Source organism: Camelus ferus, chromosome 6 (assembly GCF_009834535.1).
Source record: "Camelus ferus isolate YT-003-E chromosome 6, BCGSAC_Cfer_1.0, whole genome shotgun sequence".
Taxonomy (NCBI): domain Eukaryota; kingdom Metazoa; phylum Chordata; class Mammalia; order Artiodactyla; family Camelidae; genus Camelus; species Camelus ferus.
The window spans coordinates 58982087-59002682 of record NC_045701.1 but is presented as its reverse complement, the minus strand read 5'-3'; the positions used below and the strand labels follow the sequence as shown (position 1 = coordinate 59002682).

Sequence of the window (20596 nt, the reverse complement as noted above, 5' to 3'; positions counted from 1 at the left end):
CCTGATGGATGATGAAGTCCAATTTAATTCTTGCATTTGAGTAAAATCTGAATGTCCTTGTCGTTCTGCAATCATGTCAGAAGTAAGTCTGCCACCAAACAAATCTTTTGCACACTCAGTCTCTGGTGGTTCCTATATATGAGGATATTTAGAAAGTGATGTCTTCTCTTACAGATGACTAAATGACATTAATTCTTTGGTTTCAGGTCAAAATGGAGAAGACTCATTTCTCCCTATTCGTCCTCCTAAGTACAGCTAACTCCCCTGGATATTATGTGTGAAATAAACATAGGAGTCTGAAAAGTGCAGAGAGGAAGGCAGACCAACTAGGGACCTTGGAACTGAGGAATGACACCATGGTGAGTTACTGTGATAATAAGAAACATTCATCCACTGTTCATGGCCTGGCCATATGGTCAGGCAGGAGGGCAGTGGAAACCTGACCTATTAAAAGGATGCCCATATGGGCACAGCCCTATGGAAATTTGAGGGGTACATAAAGTGGGACACGTTTGATGCCCATCAGGAGTCCCTTCCAGGTTTGGGAGACGATTGGAATCGACAAGCAGATATCCCCATATGCTCACTTAAGGTGGCCACCTGGGTCTGTAAGATAGGTGGACACTGGGGGTCCACAACAGTGCAGAGATGGGCTGAATCTAGACATACTCCTCTTGTACCCTCTGAGGCACAAAATGCCAATTAGAACCATTCTGTCTGCCAGCAAAAGAGACAGAGACTGCAGATGGCTATGTGGCAGATCTCCCTGTGGGAAGGCCCTGAATATAGCTGGCAAGTCAGACTGAGGCTGGTAGCCCTGGGGGGCTACAAATGGGTCTTGACAGGAATAGATACTGACTCTGGAATGGGTCTTGCTTACTCGGTATAAATGCAAATGTTCAGAATGCTGTAAAAGAACTAGAACTGAAGATACTGCACCAATTTGGACAGCTGACTATTATTTCTTCAGACCAAGGAACACACTTAACAGCCCATAATCTACAACAATGGGTAAAAAGATATCTTCCTCAGGGTTGTAGTTTGGTAGAGAATTGGAACGGGCAATTAAAACATTTGTTGTCTAAAATGCAGGAGATAAAAGCATGAAGGGCTGGCTCACACGCCTTCGTGAGAGTGCTCACACTCCCTGGGAACATGAGTGGGGCTAAAGGACTGTCTCCACTGGATAGATTGCTGTTTTTCTGATGGATCTGGGGGTGAGGGGCAAGGCTGCTGGTATGACTATGCAATTCTTGCTAAGGAAGGATGATGCTGGTATAACCACTATACCTTTTGTTCCCCTTCCTCCCCATGTCACCTCAACTGTTTTTCCCTACCTGATACAGTGGTTACAGGACCGCAACTGCAACTGTAAGTGCTGGAAACAGGGAAAATTCCTAAGCAAGAAACTGTAACTATGTTTTTAAACCTTGCATCAGAATTCCTAAGGGCCTGATGGAGACAGGTTATGCCTTCACCCTATCTGGCAAATTGGAGTTAACAGCGAATGTAGCTGTATTTCCTGGTGGCAAAAAATAGCCCACAAGTTTTGCACCTGTATAACCTTGCTGTATCTGAATGGGAGTGGACTGAGGGGAAGTATTTGCTAGTCTAGCATTGCTGTCTGCAAGCTAGACCAGCACAGTGGCTGAACCTAATGTCCCTTCCAAAGGTGGAAAAGTATGGGTGTAAATGGAGAGAAACGGGAAGAGCAGTTATGGGTAAAGGAATTAATAAATAGGTTATGTAATGAGGAAATTCTAATATTACATTACCTCAGAAGAGGCTCAGAGCAAGAGATGATATTGTCTCAGTTCAATTATATCAGATACCTGAAAGGGTGTAGCTGTGTTTTCCAAGACCACTCCTGCTTTTGGAACCTGACAAGGTCTCCAAATAGAAGGTTACAAATGTGAGTGGCCTCATCCTGGGAGACATTTCCATATCATTATGGACTGGATAATGACTGAATGGGATTATAGTAATATGCCAATATCTTTTGAATTTTATAATCATTTTGCTGTAAAGGATCTGTGTTCAAAGACCAGGGCATGGACTGTGATAATGTGATTTATAATAAGAAATATATATATTTGGTTTTTGTCTACTGATCCTGGCACAAAGATTCTAAAACCCTTGAAATTTTCTACGTAAGAGTCATAGCAGCATCTTTTGTTACTATATTTGGGTTTTTTGTGTTCAGTTCCTGAAATGGCACCAGAGCCATAAAAGTGAAAGGAGTGTCTTGTTATTCATAACAAGTCCCTTTCAACCACACCTGAGTTTATGTTAACAAGGTGACTTTTGGAAAGTCCCTGAGAATGAGGGCAGGTTGCCAGAGGAATCAACATTGATTAGAGAGTTGTAACTTTCAGTACCACTCCCTTACTTCCCAGGAAGGGGAAAAGGACTAGAGGTTGAATCAGTTGCCGATGGTCAATGATTTAATCAATAATGCCTCTGTAGTGGAGCCTCCATAAAATCCTAAAAGGAACGGGTTCAGAGAGCTTCTAGGTTGGTGAGTACATATAAGTGCTGGGAGAGAGGCGTGCTCAGAGAAAGAGTGGAAGTTCTGTGCCTTTTCCTATAACTTACTCTATGCAGCTCTTCTGTCTGGCTGTTCCTGAGTCACATCTTTTTATAATAAACCAGTAATCTGTTAAGTAAATGTTTTCCTGAGTTCTGTGAGTTGCTCTGGCAAATTAATCAACCCAAGCAGGGGGTCATGGAAACTTCCTATATAGGGTTAGTCAGAGGCACAAGTGACATCCTGGACTTATGACAGATATCCAAAGTGGGGGCAAGGGCAGTATTGTGAGACTAAGCCCTTGGCGTGTGGCAATTTGATGGTATCTCCGGGTAGATAATGTCAGAACTGAATTGAATTCTCAGACCTCTGACTTTTGCTGGAGAATTACTTGATGTAAAGTTTTGTGAGTATGGTAGTAGTGTGAGAGTTAAGGAACACTTGGAGTGAGTTTTTCCTTTAGACCTGGGTTTTCTTTTTGTCTCATATATGCTGGACTAGGTGCTGGAGAAGCCAGAAGTCTAGAAATGCCTACAGGAGAAAACAAACAAACAAACAAAGTCTCTGAGAAAGCCTGCTCTCTCTAGTCAAGAAAGGAAAAGGGGCAGCCTTAGTAAGACAGAAAACTTTTAGGCAATAACAGGTCTACTGCAGCCAAATAGCATGGGATAAATTGCAGCCCCATTTCCACTAGGAATAGCAGAATGGGAGCATAGACTTCCACCCTTGCCTAGCTGTAACAAAGCACTCCTCCATCCCTGCTAAATGGAGAGCCAGGACCTTCTTCCTATCCCAGCAGTAATGTACCCAGACACACAAGTGTTACTAGAGACATATGGAGAGCCTGTCCACTTCCACCCAGTAGTAATGATGTGTCTGAGCGGCATTAATGAAGCACTTATGTCTTACTTAGTCAGAATAAGTCAGTGGAAGTCTGTGGGGAGTGTGAGCTCCTACTCTAGCCTAGCAGTTAATGAGGAACACTCCTCCAGCTTGTCAACAGAGGCCAAGTAAGGTTTCTACCTTACACCTGGCAGCAACAAAGTGCTGTCCCATCTCCTTACTGGTACAGTGTCAAGGGAAGCTTGCTAAAATAGAAGATTTAAATAAGATCCACAGTCTGTGACATAATACCCCAAATGTGCACAATATAATAGGAAAATTTAGCATACTAAAAATCAGGAAAACTTCACTTTCAATGTGACAAGACAATCAACAAACACCAATACTGAAATGACACAGGTTATAATTATCTGACAAAGATTTCAAAGCAGCCATCATAAAAATGCTTCACTATCCTATTATGAACATCCTTGAACCAAATGAAAAGATAGAAACTCTCAGCAGAGAAATAAAAAGTATCAACAAAGAAAGAGAAGATATAAAGAAGAATGGAAACTTTAGAATTGAAAAATACCATAACCAAATAAACACAATGGATAGACTCAATAGCAAAATAGAGAGAACAGAGAAAAGAATCAGTGAACTTGAATATAGAATAGAAATTATCCAATATAAACAAAAGAGATAAAAACAGAATTCAAAAAAAAAATGAGCCTTACCTTACTGAGACAGACTATATTCTAGACATGTGGGACCACAAAAAAGATTTAACATTAGTATCACCATATTTCTAGAATGAGAGGAGAAATAGAGTGGGGCTGAAAAAGTATTGGAAGAAATAATGGCTGAAAATTTCCCAAATTTGGTGAAAGACATAAATCTACAGATTCAAGAAGCTGAGCAAACCCCAAAAGAAGAAAACTCCCCCTAAATCCATGTCAAAACACATAATCATAATCTTAATCAAATTTATGAAAACTAAAGGCAGAAAAAATCTTGAAAGAAGCAAGAGAGAAATGAAATCTTACTTATAAGAGAAAAACAATTTGAATTATAGTAGATTTTCCATCAAAAATCATGGAAACCAGAGAATATTGTGGTTCTTATTCAGAAAATGTGCTACATTCTTCTAGTGTCCATGGTTTCTGATGAAAAATCATGGAAGAAAGTTGTCAACCCAGAAACCTACATCCAGAGAAATTATCATTCAGCCATGAAGGGGAAATTAAGACATTCTCAGATGAAGGAAAATCAAATGATTTGTCAATAGCAGCCTTACTCTAAAAGAATGGATAAAGGAAGTTCTTGAAATAGAAAAAAAAAAAGAAAAAAAGAACCTTGGAATACCAGGAAAGAAAAAAGCACACTGGAAATATATCAACATAGTAACTTTCCTTCTCCTCTTGACTTTTCTAAATTATATTTGATCAACTGAAGTAAAAAGTATGATATTGTTTGATGTGTTTCTCAATATACATGGAGGAAATATTTAAGACAATTATAAACAGGAGAGGAGAAACAGACTTAAAAGTAAATAAGTCTTTAATACTTCACCCAAACTAGTAAAAATGTCAACACTAGCATACTATAATATATATATGTAATACATATTAGGCTCAACTTATGTCTTTTGCCTAGAGAAACCACTAAAACCACGAGGAGATAAACTAAAAAACACTATAGACAAATCAAAATACAATTCTATAAAATGTTCAGGTAGTTCACAGGAAGCTTTCTCTTTTTTGGAAAAGAATAAGGAAGAAAGATTAATAGAGAAAACAGAAAACAAAAAATAAAATGGCAGACTTAAACACTAACATGTCAATAATTACCTTAAATGAGAATGGTCAACAATTATTTAAAATATAGATATCGGTAGTGGACAAAAAAATATGATGCAACTGTGTGCTGTCAACAAGAAACTCATTTCAAATATAATGATATATGTAGGTTGAAAGTAAACGGATGTCAAAAGGTATACCACACAAACAGTCAAAAGAAAGCAGGAGTGGCTATATTAATATCTGATAAAATAGACTTCAACACAAAGGAAATTACCAGGGATGGAGAGGATATTACATACTGATGAAAGGGTCAATCTACCAAGAAGACATAACAATCCTAAAGGTGTATGCACCAACCAAACAACAGAGATGGAAAGTAAGTGAAACTACCGTCTCCAGTTATTCTATCAAACATTAATGTAGGTGTTGCTGTGAAGGTATTTTGCAGATACAACTAAAGCTCCTAATTCATGACTTTCAATAGGCAGATCATCTTGGATAAACTGAGTGGGCTTAATTCAAGTAACTGAAAGACCTTAAAAGTAGAGCTGAGACTTTCCTGAAAGACAAGAAATCCACCTACTGACAGCAGTTTTGGTCCGTGACTGTGAGTTCTAGCCTGCCCATTGGATCTGAAACTTAGGCAGCCTTCACAACTGTTAAGCATTCCTTTAATAAATCTCTTAATATACATATACAGGTACAAATATAGATACACACACACACACACACACAATACATGTATCTCCTACTAGTTATGTTTTTCTGGTTGTACCTTTAATGATGATACAATCTCAAAATAAGTTTAAACAATATATTAATACAGCTTTAGGCATACCACTGCTTTTGCATTTTTCATAATCATAAAAATAACATTTGATTAATGGCCTTCTAAATCAGGGATTGGCGACCTTTTTCTGTACTTTTTCTGTAAAAATAATGTTTAAAAAACAGAAGTTTGTGGAAAGAGGGGAAAAAATGAAAATACAATTACCAAGACTGCTCCTTGGTTCTCCACAGTGTATGTCCTCCTTTAGTTTTCACTCCCACTCCAAAGAAGGCAGTGACTATCTATCTATCCATGGAGCCCTGGGCACAGAGTGAGGCTCAGCTGTCCACGCTTTACCATTCAAGAGTCATGTCACTTGGAATAAGTCATTTAAATCAGTTCTTTGTGCTCATCCATAAAATAACGGATTTGGACCATGTCATTTCTAAAGCCCAATGTCCAATTACATCTCAAACACTCTAGGATTATACTGCTCTTCTACCTCCCCCTGCATCTACTTCTTGTGTCTTCTTTTCATTTCCTAAATGGAAGTATGAAAGCCTCACTTAGGTTTGTTTATTTTCTCTACTCTCTTTCCTTAGACAATCTTACATATGTTTTTGGTTTTAACTATCAGCTTTCTACAAATAACTTCTAAATCTAAACAAATGTAAATTAAAAGTCTGTATCTAAATTTAGGCCTGTGTTTTCAACTGCCTGCTTGCCATCTCCAGTCAGATGATCCACTATCATATAAAATTTAGTGTGTCCAACACTAATCATCTTATTCCTGAAACTGCTTTTCTTCCTATAATCATATTTATGTTATGATATCTCTTCTCACATAGACTCAAGCCTTGTAGACATCGTTTATTCTTCCCTTTCCTTGTCCTTCAAATTTAATCGGTTGCCAAGCTCTGTCAGTTTTTCCTAGTATTTCTCATACTTTTCAGCTCTCCATTTTTAAAGTCACTTCCCTGTCATTCATTTCAGTTTCTCATTACCGCACATGTAGACTATCTTAATAGTCTCCTATTGGTCTTTCATCTTTCATCACTGTAAACACTGATGTTAAATTTCCTAATGTATAGTTTTGAATTTATTATCCCCCTACTTAAAAATCTTCAGTGCCTTCCCATTACCTCTCAATTAAAGTCTAAACTATTCAGTCTAATTCATGTCCCATTATTAATTCATACATTTATATTCTACCTCATTCTACCAAGAATTTGTGGCAGCTTACAGGAAGCACATATAATCAAATAGGAAAATGCAAATAATAAATAGTGAAGATCAAGACCAAGAATGATATAAGTTATATAGATCAAAACGGGTTAGGGACAGATAGATGAAAAGTCCTGCAGGGTTTCTGATATTGAACCATAAATTTAGCCCTGAGCCTTTAGGCAGTCAAAGTTAAAAGGAAAATACTTAAATTCTACTCATTGTCAGTAAGGAGAGCATAACTTTTCCTTAGGGGAAAAATGTTTTCCTACAATTACTTCTAAGAGCACTTTCTCACGTGGGCCTTCAAATGAGGGCACAGAGAAACAGGAAGGGTGAGATCCTCAACAACGTCCTTAGAGCAAATGCAGTTCTAGTTTCATAAGACTATTTTTAAAACATCCCTCAGTGAAAGCCAACACCTAAATAAAACCCAGTATACAAGATTCATGAAGTAAACAGTTCATGTTGGGGGGAGAATTTTTGATTCTTCATTCTGAAGAGGGCCCTGAAGAAGCAGGGCTAGAATTAGTCATTTTCTCAGAGCACCTCAAAATTCCACATAATCATGAACTATCTCTCAATTTTCTAGAAATTTGATGAGTTGTATTGTCTGACAGGGACTAGGCAATGATACACAGGGAACCTTTTTATTATGCACGCATTTGTCATGCACTTAACCTGTTACATGGAATCAAGAGCCCTTTATGAACCTGCCTGTTATAGAATCCAAGTTTCCAAATATTGCTTGTACACTCAGACCTATGTTCTGTGTTATTTTTCACACAGTATAAAATGTTATTTTTTTTACTAGTATAGTTTACTAGTTATGTTGACATACCAATTGTTGGTTCAAATGTATTTTTCTTAAATATTAACAACTATATTTTTTCAGGAATAGGAAGCTGTTTCTAGGCCCAAGAGGATGGTAAGGCTCCAGAGCAGTTTTTCCTATCCTGTCCCATAAAACTGTGCTCTTTATTTGTTAGGCATTGAATTCAGTAGGTGCAAATGTAGGCAGCATCTTCTCTCCCCTGTCACCTCAACTTAGACAATTAAAAATTGGCCGGAGGAGAAAATTTTAAAACCCAAAGCTAAAATATGCTTTGAAGAACTAGATTTTAATAAGCATAGTAAGTTTGGGTAACATACTAGTGTTAAAGCAACATTCAAAATGATTATGGCTATGAATATGTTAATATGAAGCTTGGATCAAATGTCATGAGTCCTAAAATGACTTACAATTGAGATTCCATCCAAGGCCTTCAGTTCTGGAAGATGAAATATTACAAACAACCGGTAGTTTTCTTGATTCCATACAATAATGTTTCCATTCATGTCTAGAATGACCAGGTTACTTAAACCCTAGGTAATAAAAATACATTTAAGGTGAGATATACATCACTCTAACAAGTTTTTTTCCCCTTAAGAGTTTAATCATCCTTGAATTTTAATATTTAAATTACTCTATCACTTCATAGTGATTTGAGTGCTTTTAAGTGTACTTTTTAGTGCCAGGGTTACCCTTTCAGACCATTAAGATCTAATTTTGTGCAATATTTCAGTGGTCTACATTATATGATTAGAATCCATTTTCAGATGCTGGTACTAAATGTATTACCACTGATAAAGACTTGTAGAGAACTTAGCAAAGTTTAAACAATATGCTTTGTTTATGGAATAGTGGCCTATTTCATTGTGTGTATGTACATATTAAATAGTATATATGTATACAGATATAACAGTGAAATGAAACGATGAAAAACATAGCCTTCTGATGAAGGATAAAGCTGAAGTGCGTCTGCCTTGTAAGAGAAGAGCAGAATTCATCTTAAGGGAAAATATGCTTCCTTAGTAGACAAGATATTTTGATGTGCATTTGTTATGAAGGAAGGGCCCTGAGTAGGTATGGATGGGAGAGGTTAAGACAAGAGGGAGTAAAACTACTCTGTGTCTATAATGTAAAATGGTTTATTTTCTTGCTATTGTTGATTAGGTTGACTCTGAAGCTCTAGAAGTCGTTATATTGGGGAGTACAGTGAGGATAAGGCTACATGTAAGAAAGGACAGGAAATGGACATAATTTTTTGGTAGGGAGATAACGTCCTAGCAATATGTATCAGCAAAAGAAAAGAGGCCATTGTGAGAGTCCCAGTGGTAGGAAACAGCCACTGAACTTTAGAAACAGTGAAGTCCTACATTACATTTGAAGAAAATTCTTTATTCTGTGCTGTAGTAAACTTCTATTTTATTCAAACCTTCAGTAAAGCCTTGCTGTACAGCAGCCTTGAATTCGTGACTTCTTAGGGATAATCAAAGAAAGCAAAGCTGGGCCAGATTGACCAGAAAGAGCTGAAACCACCAGTTAAGAACCAGTACGTAAGTGAAAGATAATCAAGAATTTCTCTCAGAACGTGAAACGTTAAAGAATCTTACTTCCCAATCAGGTTGGGGAATCCTTGGAAATACTGAGGAAGGCAGGAGTTAGAAGGGATGGGACTTGGGTTATTTTATTGGAGAACTAAAAAAATTTACCCCAGATGGTTATCAAGTTGGGCACATTATGGTTTCACATACGTATGTTTGCTTGTATACATAAACTGAATGCAAATATATTTTAATAAACCTTGTTAGTCTTGATTTTCATTTTCTTCTTTACACTCTTCTGTATTTTTCAAATTATGTATAATGAAGATGCATTACTTTCATAGTATAAGGAAACAAAAAATATTTAGAAAAATAAAAACATTAGTACCCCAGATAGTCACCTTTAAATTGTAGATCTCCTGATTGAGCGCAATATAGTTATTGCTTATGTATAATTCAACCAGAGTAAAAGCTTTTTGTAAACCACTCAAAGAAGTGATTCTGTTGTTTTCAAGAGAAAGGGAATGAAGATGAAGCATGTTATCAAAGGTATGCTTTTCCATACCAGTGAGAAGATTATTGTTTATGCTGAGGCGGGTTAATTTAGTCAGCTTGGAAATGCCTAGAAAAATAAGCAAATTAAAGAAAACATTTAGATAGCACTGAAAGGTTAATTAAAAAATAACTGGCTGGTCCTTTTACTGTTGTTCTTTTTCTAAATTCAAGTGGCTTTGTGGAATTTATAGTATTAATCATCATTGTTTTTCCTTTTGTTTAAGAAGAATATAATGTTTATTAAGTCCCAGCTAATATATTAAATTCCAATTTTGGATTTATAAGAAGACTTGTTCTTCTTAGGTGATAAGGGAAGGTTAATTCAGTAGGAAATACTGAATTAAGCATTCAAATAACCTTTGAACGATATAATTAAGATTGTCACCATCACAGCAACACAAAGCTCTACACAAAGCTCAAAATAATCACCAGCCCCCATTTTAAGACATTAAGGGTAACAAACTAGAACGAAACATTCTGGAAAAGTATTCCTTACTGTGGCATCATTTGTATTAAAAAGAAACATTTTGGCTAATTCTACCTTTGTATGTTTAAACGTACTCTAAGACAGAACTTTAGAAAACGTGACCTTTCACCACGATCTAACCCTTATATATGTTATATACCATAGACACTTTATAACTGTAGGTAGGATGGTGCAGTTGAAAGAATTTTGGAGTTGGAGTGGGTTTCAAATGTACCACTACTAGATCTGGGACTATAGGTAAATTATATAAAATTATGTAACCTCTGAGCCTCATTTTCCTCATCCATGAAACAGTTATACTGAAATCTAAGGGGTTATGGAATTAAATGGAATGACATTTGAAAAGTATCAATGATAACTTTTGGCAAATAAATAATTGGTCCTCCATAAATTTTATCCATGCTCCCCTTCCACACCAGCCACTATTATGGGACTATGCAATGCTGAAAGTAAATAGATCTAGGGCAGTTTAGATGTACCATCAAAGCAAAAATCCTTAAATAGATATTAAATATACCTATGTCTGGAAAAAAAGAAGTATCTGTTAAAGTTTAGTGGGATAGCTATCTTTGAAAAGTGGTATAGAGAAGATATAAGTTGAAGAATTCTTCTTTTCAATGGTCTTATAGGGGGGAATAAAAAGGAAATAGGGTACCCAATTGCATACACAACACAAAACTAATACCCTGTTGTATGAGAATGGAAGACTAGTGATGAGAGTGATGAGGTTCTAAACACAGATGCCTGAGCTACCCCCAGGTTTACTCAGCTGAAATCTACAGAGGAGAGGCCCATGAATCTATATATTCAATAAACATCCTAACTGATTCTTATGACCAAGCAAGTTTTAGAAACTGTTGTTAACAGCCATTAAAATAAAGTATAACAAATGTTATACATGCTGTTTCTTAAAAGATGTTTAATACTTGCTTTTGCATATGTAATTTTTTAAATAAAGTTTTCTATTTATGAAAAAGGTAGTACACACACATGCTAATAATAAAACAATTCAAAAGTGAATAAAGTATAAATTAAGTCTCTTTCCCAGGCACAATTTTGAATTCTAACCTTCTCTCCTTAACAAGGACAACCCTGTTACCAAAATATTCTATACCTAGATGAGTATGCATGTGTGTGTGTGTGTGTGTGCGCGCACTTACCCAGACATTAGTAAAGCTGCTTAATTATACTTGTATGTGCATCCAAAAAAAAAAAAAAGGCTATCTAGTAGTTATATAGTACATTTGATTGTCAACTTCTAGAGAATAAAATGTTCATTTTGTTAAAAGTCCTCAAATGTAACCTTAATTCTATATTCTGAAAAATGAACTGGGCTGCTTTATCTTTTTCAAAAGCACACCTCATTCATTCTGATTTCTGCCTAGTTTGTAATGTGCTAGGTTTGGTAACAGATGGTAACACTGGTACAGAGAGGAGAGGGAAGGCAGAGGAGGTGAGAGTCAGCTAGTTTGGCTCATTCTATATAGCAGCCAGTCACAGATCCCACTAATAGGTGTTTAGAATACTCCAAACCTTCTTGAAACTTCTCTGGAGATCTTCCTCTTCAGAAATGCCATCCTAAGTGTTATTCATTTTTTGCTCGTTAAATTAGATATTCATATTTTAAGACTTTCAAATTCTCGAATACCTTACCTTCTATTTTTGAGATGCAGTTTCCATCTAATGTGAGCTCTTCCAAGTTAACACAGGATTCCAAGCCTTCCATTTTAGTGAGATTATTGTTGCTGAATGATGCCCATTTCAAATTTTCCAATTTCTCTAAATTTGTGATTTCAAAGAGATGTTGCCCATCTAAATTTAAGGCAGTTATCTATAGAATAATTCACATTATTTGTTACTTCTTAAATCACATCAGTATATTAAATGTTATAAGATAAAAAGGCTAATGAAATAATTCATATGTGGTAAGTAACATCAAAAAATTCCTTTAGGAACTAAAGATACTGTGAAGCTCTTAGTTTACAGGAAAGTAAGATTTGACAAGATTAAAATCCAAAGAGGGACTTATATGGTGTTACAGACACTGATCTGTGCCAATCAGATTCCCAGCAGTGAGGGACTTGTCCCAGCTGCTGGGAGTGCTGTTGGCAGAAAGCCTTCCACTGTCAGTTCCTTCAGGGACAGCATCAGCTGCAGAGAGCTGCCTTGCTCAAGGTCATGCTCCTTCCCAGATTGGCCCATGTCCAATGACAGAGGGAAAGAAAGGCCTGGCCATCTTAGCCCAACCTGGGACAGATTTAAAAGGTCATTCTAATTCCAGAAGTCCCTGTGGAGCCAGCCAGGTCTGCTACTGGGCCTGCATCACAGCTAAATATCTATGTCTATTCTGTAATAAGAATAACGCCACTAATATCTTCCATTTTCAGGGAGCAGATTCTCTTAACACGGTTTTGATACCTGGCAGGAGGTGTAAGGGTGCTTATGAAGCAAGGAGCTGCTGGTGCTTTATTACCTTTCCCTTATTCTTGGCTGAATTCTGACCAGTGCCTCTACTCCTTTGCCAGGATTCTTGGCTCCTTTCACCTTGCCACCCAAACTTTTGACTTGATCCCTGGCTCTGAGCTTTAAAGTTTCCTTGCTTATTTTGACATATCATCAGAACGTATCCTTTGGATTTGTAGTGTACCTTTATCCTAAATTTCCAACTCTGTGGTGACCACTGTTGAGGCCTAGCCCTTGTGACATAACTACTCACAACCTGACTTCCCTTTTAATTTTAATTTAGCTCTTCCAATTTTCTGCCCATGACCTATTTGTGCCCTCTTTATGATACACAGACAAAAGCTGACAGAAAATCAATTGAAATTAAGCTTTTATATTAGATTTAATAGAATTAACCTTTACCTTTAAGAACCAGTTTCCACTCAGATGTGAATGTGGTCCTAACTTTGAAATCTGTGTCAGAATTTTGGCAGAAGGCCATACACTAAGTATCCGTGGTCTCTCCTCTTTACTACTAGAATGCCGTAAAAGAGATAACTAATAAAATAAAAAACACATGATAAATTAAGGAAATAGCATAAGAGGTCCAATTATATATATATAGTTAAAAGTATTGTTTCCTAGATGAGTGGTCCAATGAATAAGTTTTTAAAATGACATTTTCTTTGCCTTAAAATGTTTTCAGTATCTAGATATACTTCATACATTTCACTAATTTTTAAGCAGATTACAAAATAATATTTGTAAAACTGAAAGGATTATTGTAATACAAACACCATATAATCCACCCATAAAACCAGTTTAAGAGCTAGAATATTCCTACTACACCAAAAGCTCCCTGTGTGCCCCATCCTAATCTTTTTCCTCTTTTCCTCGGAAGCTATCACTTGTCTCAAGTGAATCAATCAATCCCTAAGAAGCAATCAAATGATCTCAAATTTTTTATCTACCATTTACTGGCTGCTCTATATATTTATGTTTGTATCCATATATAAGATATTATTTAGTCTTGCACATATTTGGACTTTATGTAAACTGAATAATATGCATGTATACTTCTGTGAGTTGTGTTTTTTGCTCAACTATATTCATAAGATTCATCTATGCTGCTACCTGTAGCGGTAGTTCATTCATATGTCATTGCTATATAGCATTTCCTTATCAGTTCTCCTCTTAATGAACATTGGGGCTGATTTCAGTTTTTTTTGCTATTATAAACATTGCTGTTGTGAATATTCTTTTATATGACTCCTGGTGCACACATCCAAAAGTTTCTTTAGAGTATATAACTTTCTGGGTTTAAGGCATGTACATAATCAGCTTTATTAGATAATGACAATTTGTTTTCCAAAATGGTTGTACCACTTGTAACGTTTACTTCAAATTTTTGATAAAACTTGATTATTTAAAAAAATATATTTTTCCGATTGGTGGCTGTAAATTGGTAGATCATTGCAGTTTAATGTTTATTTTCTTGAATACTAATGTGGTGGACATATTTTCCTAAGTTGTTTGGCTGTTCCGATTTCCTCTCCAGTGAAGTGTCTGTTTAAATCTTTTGCTCATTTTTCTGTTTGATTGACTGTCTTTTTCCTAATATACTCTGAATATATAAAAAATATTTTTGTTAGTTAGATATGTTGCAGATTTCTTTTCCCAGTATGTAGCTTGTCATTTCACTTTCTTTATGGCATGCCCTTTGAGGAATAGATGTATTAATTTTAACAGAGACAAATCTAGTATTTTATAATTTATGTTCTTTGTTTCTTGCATAATAAATTCTTCCCTAATTCAAGGTCAAATGATAATCTCTGATCTTTTCTTCTAAAAACATTTTTGGTTTTGCCTTTTGTAAGGAAGTCCTCAGTGCACTTGTTCCAGGGCCTTTTATTGACTAGCCTCCTGATTTGTGCAGACAGCTCTGCTATTTATTGAGCTACCATGTATTGTGGGTCTTTATATTATGTTCTATTGGTCTATTTGTTTAACTCTGCCAATTCTGTATTGTTTTACAGAATCTTAGTAAGTTCTGATTTCTGGTATGGTAAATCCCCACCTCTCCTTCAGGAGTTAATTCTATTTTGACCAATAAAAATTTTCTTTTCTTCATTTTGAATAGATCCAAAATTAAATATTACATTGTTTAAAGAATTAATATTTAAATACTCCACAAAAAGTAAATAGGTAGATAACTAGAGTGGAGATTTTTTAGGATGTTGAAGCTACTTTGGCTAAAGTAGCATTCTTAATCTAGATAATTTACCCTCCCTCAAGTTAACAGGTTTTGGTTTTTTTTTTCAGCCAGACACATATAATATCATCATTAGGTAAACAATTCACCAAATGCTTTCTCAAGGCCTCTAAGCTTACCTTATCCATGGAAAATTGCTTATTTTCATGTAGGCTCTAGAAAGGACTCTGGTGAGTTCAGGTTGACTAGGAAAAAAGCAGTTACTCTACCGGTATTTTTGGAGTAGTGTGCAAGGATGAGAATCCATATAACAAGTTGGTATTTAAATGGGATACATTTAAACAGAAAAAAAATTCAAGTGATATGACTTATGGATTGATTTTTTTATTACCACACTAAAAGGAGAATACAAAATCTCAAAACAAGAGTATAGGAACTACTATTTGTATATTCTGAATAGAACAAGAAATATTAAATAGTAAAATCCAACCTGAGTGATCTTTGTTCCAGTAATAAATTTCACAGCTGCTGTTGCTTCTTCTTCAGTAATGAGGACTCCATCTAAATGAGTAAGAGCCTTTAATCTGCCAATAACACTCAGCCTTAATGTGGCTGGCTTGGGAAAAATAACAAAAGTTAATTTTTACAAAATATTACATATGTTGTGGCATGGAAAGAAGTGCTTCTTCATCCCTTCCCATCTGTGCGTCTCCTACTTCATCATATATGTCTAAAAAGAGGCTTACATAAGAGTTAAAATTAAATTATATTCAAGAATTAATCTGTTTTATTTTGAAGGTGGCTGGTGCTACTCTGGTGAAGGGAGGAAATGTGGTAAGCTGTTAAAAAGTGACTGTGGTGAAAAGTATTCAAAGAACAACTGCACTGCCTCCTGTTTATCTGGATCAGCACTTAGCTAGTCAGCTCCAAGCAGGATTCCATATAGATTTTTAGCCCTTGACATTTAATTTGGCAAGAAGGCTATAGCTGTACTGTGATCATTCAGGAAGCCTGATTTGGCAAAAGAAAAAAATCCTTCAATTTTACTGAGTGAAAAAGGAGAAATACAACAATATAAACGTAGTAATATGGCCAGTTTAATAGAACCAATCATGCTCTAGTCCCTTTTAAAAATGTTGAACACAGTCTTATATATATTTTGAAAGTAGGGAAAGGAGGATTCTTGACATAAACTTGGGGCTTATTTTAAATACTTGGAGATAGTCTTAAATATAATCATTGAATACTGAAATTTCTTAGCATGAGTCTACCTATTTTTGTGATGAAAAAATAGTGTTCAATCAAATTGTCTTTTATAACAGAACATAAGACTTTATAATTCAGGTTTATAAGGGGAGGTGACAAATTAGGTCCCCCTTTAATAGTGTTTCTCTCACTGTATTCTATTACTCTTGATTCCTGTGCCTCATTACCGTAGGGTTTCAGTGCACTGAGCAATAAAAATTCTCTGCAGGTTTGCAACTGGCAATGACATCTAACACTAGTAAAGCCATAATAGTCTCAAACTATTAGTGGTTGCAAAAAAATCTGATATGAAATTATAGACTTTTCTTAAAGTAACATTCAATTTCATTTGATCACTACAATAAATTCAACTTATGAAATACCCAAAGGAATTGTAGTGAAACAAAAATAGTTTGCCTGTTTCTGGCTACTATTGAATAGTAGTGAGAAATGGCTTTGAAATAAAAATGATTGTTTGCTTTTTAATAAACACGTCTGTGCCATACCTTTTGCCATGGATTATGTCGAATATCAAGAGTGAGAAGGCTTGTGGTGTGTTTGTATAACGTATTTATTTCATCACCAGATTTTTTCAGTTGATTCCAGCTCAAGTCTAAGTGCTTAAGTTTCATCAGACCTCTAAATCCCTCAAGGGTTATCACATGGTTATGGCTTGCATCCAAATATTCAAGGTTATACTGCAACACATACAAATGGAAGTGATGCTAGAAAGATCATCTCTCTGATTCTCTTAGTGCTTTACATGCTTTCTGATAATCCTCACAGAAAACCTAGACAGTAGTTATGCTGCAATAATAGTATCAATGTACGTATTCTCCTAAAGAGCTATAGGTATGTTATTCTAGTCATTTTCTCTTAATTCCTACTTCACCCTTGATACATGGAGTGCTGATGTTTGTTTTCATGAAAGAAAAGGCAAAGAAAAACTGGCATGATAATCTGTCCCCAACAGACAAGGAATTAGGCTTCTGGTTTATACCACTGAACCCACAGCCTGGTTAAAAAGGGTTCCTCTTCAGAGATAGACACTAAACCTATTCCATTCTATAATTTCCTTTTTTAAAAGTACAGTTTTTAATAACATTTTAAAAAATCATTAAAGTAACACATGTTCTTTCTGGAGATCTGAAAAATGTAGTAAATAAATAAAAAGAAAAATAGAAAGCATATATAATTCTGTTGCTCAGAAGGAACCACTGAAAACATTGTTTTTTAAATTATATGCTCATGTATTTGTCTTATATAAAATAGATTATATTATATAGAATTTTGTATCCTTCTAACATGGTCACACATTATTAAATATTCTCCAAGTGATTTTTCATTATTCTAGTATTCTAATATGTGAATTGTTAGGATTGTTTAAAACATTTTACTATGGACATTTATGTGGCTTCTAATTGTTGGCAACACTGCAACAAATGTTCACACACACATACTACTCAGTGTATGGAATACTCAGCCATAAAAAGATGAAATCTTGCCATTTGTAACAATATGGATAGACTTGGAGGGTACTATGCTAAGTGGAATAAGTCAGACAGAGAAAGACAAATTCTGTATAATATCACTTGTATGTGGAATAAAACATCCAAAATAAATGGACAAACCAAACCAAACAAAAACAAACACACAGATACAAGGATCAGAGTAGTGGTTTTCAGAGGGGAAGTAGGGTAGATGGAGGGCAAAATGGGTAAAGGGGATCAACTGTGTGGTGATGGATGGAAACTAAACTTTAGTGGTGAGCACGCTGTAGTGTATACAAAAGTCAAAATATAATATTGTAGACATGAAATTTATATAATATTATAAGCCAATGTTACCTCAGTTTGGAAAAAAAAGGACTTTGGCTTACCAAAAGAAACACAGAAAGGGGTTTAATACTAAAGCCAATAAGCAAAGTAACAAGTCCCACCCCAGTGGTAGAAGCAGCATTGCAAGGGCCTTGACATGCTTGCAAAGAGGTAGAGTAGAGAATGAGCAAGAGCTGAGAATGATAATATATTCTGGAAAGGTATGTCAGTGACCTGGGACCTGTGGAAATGGGATGCTGGGTTGGAGTTCTGAAACCCATATGTAGTTATTTTTGTTGTATTATATATAACAAGGAAAACAAAAGCCAGGTAAGAGCCATACCTATGTGTACATGTGTATTACTGCATTTGTCCTGTGATTTATAAGGCAAACACAAGTCAAAAAAGACCTAAGTGTGTAATGTTCAGGTAGAAAGGACAAGGCCAAGAGAAAGAAATAATCATACAGATGATGAACAGATGGGAAGGACTGACGACATTAGCTGTCAAGCGGTAAGCTAGAAAGTGAAGAGGAAATAAGGACTCACAAGAAGGAGAAAAACAAAGAGTGGGAAAACGAGCAGAAGAAATTGGAAATGGTATTTTATAAATGACATTTTAAAAGCAAGTCTGGAGTAGTTCTACATTTATTTTAAAGTAGATAGAAAACAGATATGACCGCAGGTGTATATTTGGTTTGTAAACAGGATCTAAATCTAAGATCTATTTTAGGGAAAGTAACATACAATAGTGTATGTTTTGCTCCTAATTTGGGCTGTGTAATATTGAATATGATATATATGAGGTCATAATTACAAAAATAATTTATTCATTAAATTAATAATTTTATTTTACTTAATTTCAAAAGGACAGTTCTTACCAGGTGGTATACATCATCTAGACAAGTAAATTCATTAAAGCTGATATTAAGTTTTCGAAGTCCTGTTAACTTGGAGAGATCTCTCAATTTACTCAAGCTGTTTCCATGTAGATTCAGACTCTGAAGTAAAATAAAATATACATTTAAAAAAGACAGATTATATTCTAATCCTAGTTATTTAAATAACATTGAGAGAACCAATGAGAAAAAAATCTAATTTTAAAAGCATAGTCTAATTTTATAATCTGATTTTAAAAGGTATAGTTTATAATAGCAACTGTATTAATACAGTTGACCACAGTATTCCCAACAAACAGGTATTATGATAAAATCAGGTGTCTACCTTCCAACCCCCTTCACTCACCACCACTGTCTCACACCCTGTTATACTGTGGACATATAAAATTATATGTCACTCTGGGTTTTTTTTAATTTACATTATTTTATTTATTTTTATGGATGTCCTTGTAAAACTCAATCTAGTGGGGAAGACTGAAAGTAAAATAAGAGGTCTGTACCTTGAATTTCTCTTACAGCAATGGCACAAAGAAAGGAAAACAAAGGGTGTGATGTCTAAACATTCTTCTTCTAATATCTAGTAAAAGTTTGCTGGCTTTTAAGCAATATAGGCAAATTTAAGATGAAAAAGCCTTTCATCTTTATGTTATGGGTGTTGACCAAATTAATAGTCCAGTGGAGGTCACAAGCTGGCCAAGATATTCTTAAGTCTTACGCTCCTCTCTGGTTTTTATCTTACAAACCAAAGATAATAAAAAAGACCTACCTTCCAGTGCTGGGGTATTTTTTTTAAGTTTTTTTTTTTTAATTTAATTCCTTTACGTTGTATACATGTTGTGGAAGCTCAATCCAATCAGAACATTCATTTATTAAACTTTTCATTACTGAGACTTTATTACCAAGAACTTATTACTCAAAAGAAATCTTGACATTATAGTTCAGAAACAATTCCTTCAAGCTGTCAGCTGGAAGATTGATCCTGCGATGATAACTACACTGCACTTTTATGATAAAGATAGTGATAAGCCATCATGTTATGAAGCGTTCCTTCTCTAATAAGACCTCTCTAAGGTAAAGATAGTCTCCTAGACCTAAAGATTTGGTGGATGGTACTAAAACAGTTTTACCAAAGCAATCCCATAAACTTCCTGAAAAAGATGATTTTTGAATATTTTCAGAAGCAGACTTAAAACTAGTGATGTCACTTACTATCTTAAAAGCTATTCTTGCATTCTCTTTCTGTTTCACATAACCACCTGAGAAAAAACTGTCATCATAAACAATGCATTTAGAACTGCCACAATGGAGCTATGTAATTGACTTTCAAGATAAAAATCATCTCTGAATTTTTATCTGTATCTCAGCTTTCAGTGCATACATAGAAAGATAGTGTCATGCAAGAATAACTTGCCTTCTCAAGTATTCT

General features: G+C 35.3%; 1 protein-coding gene across 1 annotated transcript in view; it reads right to left on the bottom strand.

Moving 5' to 3' along the window:
- The window catches only part of LRRC9 (leucine rich repeat containing 9), an 82832-nt gene that overhangs the window by 25785 nt on the left and 36451 nt on the right, over nucleotides 1-20596 (bottom strand). The window contains exons 17-24 of the mRNA XM_032482132.1: nucleotides 19153-19272; nucleotides 16962-17153; nucleotides 15701-15826; nucleotides 13422-13556; nucleotides 12210-12387; nucleotides 9916-10136; nucleotides 8390-8512; nucleotides 2-132 (exon numbers count right to left, since the gene is read on the bottom strand). Of these exons, the coding sequence (XP_032338023.1) occupies nucleotides 2-132; nucleotides 8390-8512; nucleotides 9916-10136; nucleotides 12210-12387; nucleotides 13422-13556; nucleotides 15701-15826; nucleotides 16962-17153; nucleotides 19153-19272 (1226 nt within the window). The remainder of the gene's footprint in view (nucleotide 1; nucleotides 133-8389; nucleotides 8513-9915; nucleotides 10137-12209; nucleotides 12388-13421; nucleotides 13557-15700; nucleotides 15827-16961; nucleotides 17154-19152; nucleotides 19273-20596) is intronic.